This window comes from Acomys minous (genome assembly GCF_964271855.1).
Source record: "Acomys minous genome assembly, chromosome: 18".
Lineage (NCBI taxonomy): Eukaryota > Metazoa > Chordata > Mammalia > Rodentia > Muridae > Acomys > Acomys minous.
In genome coordinates, this window is record NC_140501.1 from 2,952,875 (window position 1) to 2,963,062 (window position 10,188).

General features: G+C 48.7%; 1 protein-coding gene across 1 annotated transcript in view; it reads left to right on the top strand.

Annotated features, from left to right (window-relative positions):
• The window catches only part of SLC15A1 (solute carrier family 15 member 1), a 58,493-nt gene extending 51,696 nt beyond the window's left edge, over positions 1-6,797 (top strand). The window contains exons 19-23 of the mRNA XM_084767799.1: positions 1,171-1,278; positions 1,401-1,509; positions 2,067-2,210; positions 3,968-4,075; positions 5,483-6,797. Of these exons, the coding sequence (XP_084623925.1) occupies positions 1,171-1,278; positions 1,401-1,509; positions 2,067-2,210; positions 3,968-4,075; positions 5,483-5,674 (661 nt within the window). The 3' untranslated portion in view covers positions 5,675-6,797. The remainder of the gene's footprint in view (positions 1-1,170; positions 1,279-1,400; positions 1,510-2,066; positions 2,211-3,967; positions 4,076-5,482) is intronic.
• The last annotated feature ends 3,391 nt before the right edge of the window (positions 6,798-10,188 follow it).

Here is a 10,188-nt window from a genome sequence, read left to right on the forward strand (position 1 = left end):
TTCCTCCTGAGGTTTAACCAAGGGGACTCGCCAAGGTTTTGCAGGTGTCCCATTCCTCACTGTGTTCCAGCAGATGCTGGCCAGCATCACCCCAGAGCCACACAGGTCTCTCCGTCTGAGGACAATGACTTAGGGCACTTCTTTCTCTCAGACCTTAGATCCCTTCTCTGCCGCAGGCTCTCAGAAATAACCAAAACATTGGGCTCTCCTTCTCCCCCAAAGGAAGCCATGACAGGGGCTGTCTTCCAGCAACTCTCATATTTTGCTCCTTCACCTGTTGAGCTCCAAAGCTTTCCACACAAGCTGCACAAAAGCATGAGTGTCTTCCAGAAAGAGGAGTCAGTACCTGTTTCTGTGACTACTAGATGGATTCCCTAAATACCAGCGAACTAGGCCACACTTGCAAGTCCTTAGAGCAGTCCCTGGAATATATAAATACTGCTAAGTAAATTCTTTTAAGGGTGTTCTCATGAATGGATGGACAGCTGTGAGGTATAACTGTGAGGAAAAAAACTGTGAAGAACAACTGTGAGGTACAACTAAGATACAACTGTAAGGAACAACTGTGAGGAACAACTGAAAGGAACAGCTATGAGGTACAACTGTGAGGAACAACTGTGAGGTACAGCTGTGAGGAACAACTGTCAGGTACAGCTGTGAGGAACAACTGTCAGGTACAACTAAGATACAACTGTGAGGAACAACTGTGAGGTACAGCTGTGAGGAACAACTGTCAGGTACAACTAAGATACAACTGTGAGGAACAACTGTGAGGTACAGCTGTGAGGAACAACTGTCAGGTACAGCTGTGAGGAACAACTGTCAGGTACAGCTGTGAGGAACAACTGTCAGGTACAACTAAGATACAACTGTGAGGAACAACTGTGAGGTACAACTGAGAGGAACAACCAAGAGGAACAACCAGGAGGAACAACCGGGAGGAACAACCGGGAGGAACGACTGTGAGGTACAAGTGTGAGGAACAACTGAAAGGAACAACTGGGAGATGCAACTATGAGGCAGCTAACTCTCTGCCTCTAGACTAGAAATTTTCTACCTGCATCTTAAATTCCCTCACAAAGGAAAAAACTTAACACTGAGGGCCAGACCTGTGAGTTAGGATAAATTATTCCTCAGTTTGCTTAAAAGACTGGTCATTTCCTGTTCCAGATTTGTCAACACCCTTACGGAGATGGTCACCATCGAAATGAGTGGAAAACTGTATGAAAATGTCACCAGTTACAATGCCAGCAATTACCAGTTTTTTCCTTCTGGTGTGTAAGTATCTTTTCTGGGCAACTTGCTCCCAAATTCAAGGCTGTCCAGTCTTTTCTTAAGAAAAACAAAATGGATATTTTAACACCAAGAACTATAACCCTCGTTCTTCTTTCTTCTAATAGCAAAGACTTCACAATAAACTCCTCTGAGGTTGCGCCAAGCTGTTCAAGTGGCTTTAAATCCTCCAACCTCGACTTTGGCAGCGCATATACCTATGTGATCCGAAAGGCGGTTAGTGACCTCTTGCACCACCACAGCCTGTTCAGCGAAGCTGCTGTGGACCCTCACAGCCACGCAGCATGAGCTCAGGACTAACCGGGGGGTTGGGATCTATAGACGGACTTAGAGCTAATTCAGCTCAGTGCTAACTCCTCTCTTTAATCATGCACACGTGTAGGTGAGAGAGCAACCTATAGGAGGCTGTGTGGGTCCTAGGGCTTACACTCGGGCTGTCACGCTTGGTAGCAGGCGCCACCTTTCCCCTGAGCCATCTCACTGGCCCACCACTGACTGGCTCACTTATCGTTGACCTGAGTTGACTGAGAAACGAAACCCAGCAGACTTAGTTACATTAGTTTAAATGCTGACGAGTATTTGAAGCTCCTTGTGGGCTGTGTGACTCCGGGACGCAATGTGCACAGGAGGCAGGACGTGAGCTGATAGAAGCTTCCAGCATTGTGTGGTTATTTAAAATGGGTCCTGGGGTCAGCCACCTGGGAGGGTCAACTCTGTCTGCATGATCAGCTGTTACTCTAAAGCCTGCCTCTGTCTCTTTCTCAACTGCCTAGGGTGATGGCTGCCTGGAGGTGAAGGAATTTGAAGACATCCCGCCCAACACGGTGAACATGGCTCTGCAAATCCCACAGTACTTCCTTCTCACCTGTGGCGAGGTGGTCTTCTCCGTGACGGGACTGGAGTTCTCGTATTCCCAGGTTTCCGGTTTCTTGTTGTTTCTCCCTCTCTTCTGCTGCCTCAGAAATGTGCTGATGGACCTGACTTGAGTCTGGGACATCTCTATGCGTAGAGGGCCTTTTGTTGTTTTTGTAAGACAGGGTCTTAGCACTTGGCCCAGGATGGCTCCAGTTCAGCATCCCCCTGCCTCGGGCTTTCCAGGACACGAGTAGTAGGCACGCACCACCCCTATGGTTTGTCTATAGTTTTTGTTTTTACTTTTAGAAAGCATCGTGGTGTTGTATTTGGTTACTTTCTCCCACTGTAATAAGGAACCCGGTCTAAAGGCAACTTACAAAAGTAAAGTTTACGTGTGCTGATGGTTCTGACGAGCAACCGTCATGGCAGTGAGGTGCAGCAGTAGGCAGGCACAGTGGCCAGAGCAGGGGGCTGGGAGCTCAGACCCTGGACCACAAGCACAAAGCAGAGAGAGTGTGCTGGGAGCGGCACAGGGTTTTAAACTCTCAGTGCCTCCCTCCAGTTCCATGCTTCCTCCAGCGAGGCCAACTCAGGACCTGGTGGATGAATGTCAGATTTTTAAAAAATATATTTTATTAATTTATTCATATTACATCTCAATTGTTATCCGATCCCTTGTATCCTCCCATTCCTCCTTCCCTCCCATTTTCCCCTTACTCCCTTCCCCTATGACTGTGACTGAGGGGGACCTCCTCCCCCTGTATATGCTCATAGGGTATCAAGTCTCTTCTTGGTAGCCTGCTATCCTTCCTCTGAGTGCCACCAGGTCTCCCCATCCAGGGGATGTGGTCAAATATGGGGCACCAGAGTTCGTGTGAAAGTCAGACCCCACTCTCCACTCAACTGTGGAGAATGTCCTGTCCATTGGGTAGATCTGGGTAGGAGTTTGAAGTTTATTGCACGTATTGTCCTTGGCCCAGATCTGCCCGTCATAATGTCAGATCTTATGTGGGACATTTCTCATCCAAACAACCACTGGTGTCCTCCACAGAACAGCAAGAACTTCACTCAGTGGGAACACAATGCTGTTAGTTTGTAGGGAACGTGTGTGTGTGTGTGTGTGTGTGTGTGTGTGTGTGTGTGTGTGTGTCTGGGGAGTTGGGTTCAGCATGCCAAGGTCGGCTGCCAGGCTCATAGTAGCAGATTCTGCAATTTGTAATATCCCAAAGGCACCAGCTGGGCATCAAAGTTCCTGCCTGTAGGTCTGTGCTCTGGTTACATTTACTGTCCAGTTGATGCCTCTCTGTCACTCCCAGTGACCCATGTCACACCAGATCTACTGCTAAGAACAAGTATAACACCCTCTTTTTAAGATATAGCTCAGTTGATAGAGTGCTTACCCGGCATGCATGAAGCCATGGGTTCGATCCCCAGGACTGTATGAAAGCAGATGTACTAGACACAGCTGCAACCCATGCAGGGGAGGTGGAGGCAGGAAGCTCAGGAGTTCAAGGTCATCCTCTGCTACACAGTGAGTCTGAGGTCAGACACGATATGCAACATCCATCGCCACTGCATCCTGTGTTCAGAGCAGAGTCACGCTCTGTAGCCCAGGATGTCCTCACACTCGGGATCGCCGTGCCTCAGTCTCCCAAGTGCCGGGCTCCAGCTGTGAGATACCCAACTTGACTAAGCCTGACCAACCAGACCTCTCGCCTGCACTTCCGGGGCGCTGGGGGAAGTGAGTGGGCGCTTGCTTGGGGCTCTCCCGTCCTGAGTCAGAGTCCAGGCTGTGATCCTTCCTGCTTTGCTTCCTCAGGCCCCGTCCAACATGAAGTCTGTGCTTCAGGCAGGCTGGCTTCTGACCGTGGCCGTCGGCAACATCATCGTGCTAATTGTCGCAGGGGTAGGCCACTTCCCGGAACAGGTACGAGGGGAAAGAAGATTGGATGTGCCCTTTTAATATTTTTCCCTGTATTCTTTTGAGATGGGAGTCTTACGTAGCCCAGGCTGGCCTCGAACTTGCTGCACAGGCGAGGATGGCTTTGAACCTCTAATCTTCCTGCTTATTGACAGTCATCACCGTGACCCTCCCTAGCTGTCTATAAATATGTATCCATTTGAGCCGAAGGCTGAATAACATTGCCAGGCCCACTCGGGAGGCAGAGGCAGGCAGATCACTGTGAGTGTGAGGCCAGCCTGGTCTACAAAGCAAGTCCAGGATAGCCAAGGCTACACAGAGAGACCCTGTCTCGAAGAAAAAAAAATATTGCCAGGCCATGCAGCTGGAGGCACTGGGCAGAGCCTCTCTGGTTCCTGGTACTTGGAAATCGGCACCAGATTAATCATCTCAATTGAAGTTCCTGTCGCCCCTGGGGTCTACAGCCAGAAGAAACATCTGTGGAACGTGGATTAGGAGTGTAACTGCATGTGTAATGCCTACCTAGCACGCACAAGGCGCAGGTTCTAGCCCAGACACGGGCTGGAGATAAAAGCAGCCAGGTCCCTTATCCAGAAGCTCCACAGTAACCTAAAGGCGTTCTGGAAGTGATTATAACGTTTCATTTAAAGTAAGGCACGGGCTTGTCTAATGTTCCTAGCTTTCACTTAGCCTTGTTGCACACAAGTCCTACCTGATGGCTTCCTGCCGCCACAGCGGTTTGCTGTTTCCTGTGTCAGAAATGGCCATAGGGCTTCCTGCCCTTGAGCTCAGGCACTGTCAAAAATATATGCAGCTATAACTACATATAAATGCACACACACACACAATTATGCGGAGGGGCTGAGTGTGTGTGTGTGTGTGTGTGTGTGTGTGTGTGTGTGTGTGTGTGTATGCACGTGCCCCATGCTCCTTCAGGTGCCCGTGGAGGCCACAAGAGCTTTGGCTCCCCTGGAGCTGGATTTGTGGGGCTTGTGGGTGTGCCGGCACCCCAACCAAGGAGCTCTGGTAGATTTTCGGAACTGCGAAGCCATCCCTCCTGCCTGTGTTCGGCACCCTTTGTCCTACAAGGCTACGGCTCGGTCCTTGCTGGTTCTTATTCTTCTGGCACTAGCCGTACACCTTAAGAATCCAGAGAATTTCTCTCATCGTCCCAAAGGTCTTGTGTTTCCACACCCCATGTTGGTAGAAAACGTGTTCCTTGAGCATTTGAGAAGGCCCAGCCAGTGTGTGGCTGTTGGGGGCCGACATTTCCTAACAGTCTTACTTCAGGCTATCTGCCTTCTAGAAGCAGCAAGAGGTTATGAGTGGGACACTGCGTTAACGGGTGACACTGCGTTAACGGGCTCTGTGTTTGTCTGCTTGTTTTCTCTCTCCGCCTCTGACACCCCAAAGTGGGCTGAGTACATCCTGTTCGCCTCACTGCTGCTGGTGGTCTGCGTCATCTTCGCCATCATGGCCCGGTTCTACACCTACGTCAACCCCGCAGAGATTGAGGCACAGTTTGATGAGGATGAGAAGAAAGAGGCTGTTGGAAAGGACAACCCGTATGCTGAGGTGGAACCTGTCTCCCAGACAAGCATGTGAGGGTCAGAAGGCAAGCGGGAACGCGCAGTCCAGCAAGCTCCCTGAGTTCTGCCGCAAGGGACAGGGCACTCCACCGTGCAGCCCTTGATCACACCGCGTCAGAACTGTGAGCCAAAGTAGTGACAAAGCTATGTCTAAGCTGCCGGCTGTGAATCAGAAACTCTAGGGGGAGCCTTTTTAAATTTGGGGGGGTTTTGTTTCTTTTCTTTTCTTTTCTTTTCTTTTTTTTGAGGCAGGGTTTCTCTCTGTAGCCCTGGCTGACCTGGAATTCACTTTGTAGACCAGCCTGGCCTTGAACTCACAGAGATCCATCTGCCTCTGACTCCTGAGCACTGGGACCATTGCCCGGCTAAAATATTATTTAAAACATGCACTTTAAAAAAAATTAACATTATGCCATATCTTGCATTTCTGCCACAGAAGTGAACTTTCAGACTAACTTAATTTTGAAAAGGTAACTACCTTTTTTTCTAATGTTTTTTATGAAAACAATGTTGAATTTACAGAGGGCTTTTAAAAAATATACAGTATATAGTGAGCATCAGGTTGTTTGAACTAATAATTTTCCCTTGGGGTTTTTTGGGTTGTTTTTCTAGTTTTGTTTGCCTGACCTCTTTTTAAATTATGTGTAATTCAAAAGACTATTCAAATGAAGATTAGCCAGAGATTGTGAGGTTTCACTAATATGAAGTAAATTCTTGGTTTTAAGGGTTTTTTTTATTTTGGGGCTCTTGTTTGTTTGGGGTTTTGGGGGTTTTGTTGTTGTTGTTCGTTTGTTTTTTGAGACAGGGTTTCTCTGTGTAGCCTTGGCTGTCCTGGACTTGCTTTGTAGACCAGGCTGGCCTCGAACTCATAGTCAGCTGCCTGACTCTGACTCCCAATGCTGGGATTAAAGGCGTGGCCACCACGGCCCAGCTCTGGTTTTGTTTTTTTGTTTGTTTTTTTAATTTTGTTTTGTTTTTTGTTTTTGTTTGGTTTGGTTTTGTTTTTTTTGAGACGAGGTTTCTCTGCGTAACAGCCTTGGTTGTCCTGGAATTTGCTCTGTAGACCAGCCTGGCTTGAACTCACGAAGATCCACCCATGTCCGCCTCCCAGGTGCCAGGATTAAAGGTGTACACTCCCACCTCCTGGCTTATTGTGTTCTTTTTTTTTTTTTTTTTAAAGACTTTACTTATTATGTATACAATATCCTGCCTGCATGTGTTCCTTCCTGCCAGAAGAGGGCACCAGATTTCACTTTAGATGGTTGTGAGCCACCATGTGTCTGCTGGGAATTGAACTCAGGACCTCTGGAAGTGTAGTCAGTGCTCTTAACCTCTGAGCCATCTCTCCAGCCTTAAATTGTGTTCTTAAAAACAGCTCTTTGTGTGTCTTGGGTAAGAAACCTTTTCTACGCTGTCTGGTTATACTGTTAATATGTGCGTCACTAAGATAAGACGTCTTCAGAAGCAGCAAGGCATTAACAAAGCAAAGCCCACATGGTGTAAACCCCAGGGACAGAAAACACCCGCGTGTACTTCTTCTTGGTCCCTTCCCCCCACCCCCAGGAAAATAAAAATTTTAAAAATCTTTTACTACTAACATCTCTCTGTGTAAATCTCATTGTGTTGTTTTTTGAATTGATGAATACTTCTCTACTTGAAGTAGAGATTCCTTCTAAAATATTTTTAGCACTCACTACCCAATGCAGCCTACAGATATTTGGTGCTTTTTAAATCTTGTTTGTTTTTTGTTTTGTTTTGTTTCAAGACAGATGATCACTATGTAGCTCTGTTGTCTTGTAACTCACTTTGTAGACCAGGCTGGCTTTGAACTCACAGAGATCCACCTGCCTCTGCCTCCCGAGTGCTGGGATTAAAGGCGAGCGCCACCGTGTCCAGCTTACTTGTTTGTTTTAAACTTTCACTTTTTTTTTCTTTTATTCTTCTCTCAGACATTACACCCTGATCACAGTCCCCGCCCCCTTCCTGTCCTCCCAGTTCCTGCCCCCATCCCCCCTCACCCCCTCACCCCCTCACCCCCTCACCCCCTCACCCCCTCACCCCCAGATCCACTCCTCCTCTGTTTTCTTTGGCCTAACAAGATGCTATACATCCGGCCACAGACCCTCATCTCAGGGCTGGATGAGGCAACCCCAGTGTGGAGACCTGACTGCTCCTTTAACCAGCTGTGCCGTTTTATGTGCAGTCTCCGTCCTGACCATAAGGTAAAGCTACACTCAAGTTCGCAGACTCTGCTTCCCAGGTGTAATTAATTATCATGCGGAGAGTGGAAAGGGTCACAGTTCTTTCTGTGAAGCTACGGTTTCACCACTCTGCTATCCTCACACTCTGGAAGACACCCCTGCCCCCCTCGACGAACCACCACCTCTTATCTCTCTTGGGGCCAATCAGCTAAAAGGTCAGCTGAAAACACTTCGTCTAGTTAGCCAAAAGGAACTTAAAATGTATTACTGCCCCCCATCTTCTGCACTTGGTTTTCCTATAAATAGGCTACCCTAAAAACAGGTCGGGGTCACAGTTCAGCTCCCAAGTCTGGGCTGTGTCCCCAATCGCAATCAGTCTTGGGGTGTGCATTCAATAAACCTTCCATCTGTGACTGAGATCGGTGTCTGACTGGTTTATGCGGTTTTCTCTGAACCTCAACACCAGTAGGAGGAAAAGAGACCCAAGAGCATGCAAAAGAACAGGGATCCCCCACTCCCACTGTTGGGAGCCCCACAAGAACACCAAGCTAACACCCACAACAAATACACAGAGGACTTAGCAAAGACCCACACAGGCTCTGTGATTGTCGCCTCAGTCTCTGCGAGCCCCAGGAGCTCACTTGATTCTGCTCGCCATGTTCTTGTGGTGCCCTCAACCCCTCCTGGCTCCTCAGTCATCCCTCCCCCCCCCTTATGTATCACAGCCTTGTTTTCAGCTCACTGTGTAGCTGAAGATCTGAACATCTGGTCTGCTGCCTCCAAATTCCAGCATTACCGGTGTGTGCCATGGTGCCCAGACTTATTTGGTCCTGGGGATTGAAGCCAGGGCTTTGTGCATGGTAGACAAGTGCTCCATCAATTCATCTTTATCCCTAGTTTACTACATGGAATGGAGCTATAATTCAATAACCCCAGATGTCAGGCCCAGGATGGTCCTATTCAATCAATTGGGATGGTCTTATACAGTCAATCAGGATGGTCCCATACAGTCCATCAGGATGGTCCCATACAGTCAGTCAGGATGGTCCCACACAGTCAGGATGGTCCCACATAGTCAGTCAGGATGGTCCTACACAGGCAGTCAGGATTGTCCCACACAGTCAGTCAGGATGGTCCCACACAGTCAGTCAGGATGGTCCTACACAGGCAGTCAGGATTGTCCCACACAGTCAGTCAGGATGGTCCCACACAGTCAGTCAGGATGGTCCCACACAATCAGGGTGGTCCTATACAGTCAGTCAGGATGGTCCCATACAGTCCATCAGGATGGTCCTATACAGTCAGTCAGGATGGTCCCATACAATCCATCAGGATGGTCCCATACAGTCCATCAGGATGGTCCCATACAGTCAGTCAGGATGGTCCCATACAGTCCATCAGGATGGTCCCATACAGTCCATCAGGATGGTCCCATACAATCCATCAGGATGGTCCTATACAGTCAGTCAGGATGGTCCTACACAGTCCATCAGGATGGTCCCATACAGTCAGTCAGGATGGTCCTATACTGTCCATCAGGATGGTCCCATACAGTCCATCAGGATGGTCCCATACAGTCAGTCAGGATGGTCCCATACAGTCAGTCAGGATGGTCCCATACAGTCAGTCAGGATGGTCCCATACAGTCCATCAGGATGGTCCCATATAGTCCATCAGGATGGTCCCATACAGTCCATCAGGATGGTCCCATACAGTCCATCAGGATGGTCCCACACAGTCAGGATGGTCCCACACAGTCAGTCAGGATGGTCCCACACAGTCAGTCAGGATGGTCCCACACAATCAGGGTGGTCTTATACAGTCAGTCAGGATGGTCCCATACAATCCATAAGGATGGTCCTATACAGTCAGTCAGGATGGTCCCATACAATCCATCAGGATGGTCCCATACAGTCCATCAGGATGGTCCCATACAGTCAGGATGGTCCCACACAGTCAGTCAGGATGGTCCCACACAATCAGGGTGGTCCTATACAGTCAGTCAGGATGGTCCCATACAGTCCATCAGAATGGTCCCATACAGTCAATCAGGATGGTCCCATACAGTCCATCAGGATGGTCCCATACAGTCCATCAGGATGGTCCTACACAGTCAGGATGGTCCCACACAGTCAGTCAGGATGGTCCCACACAGTCAGTCAGGATGGTCCCACACAGTCAGTCAGGATGGTCCCACACAATCAGGGTGGTCTTATACAGTCAGTCAGGATGGTCCCATACAATTCATAAGGATGGTCCTATACAGTCAGTCAGGATGGTCCCATACAATCCATCAGGATGGTCCCATACAGTCCATCAGGATGGTCCC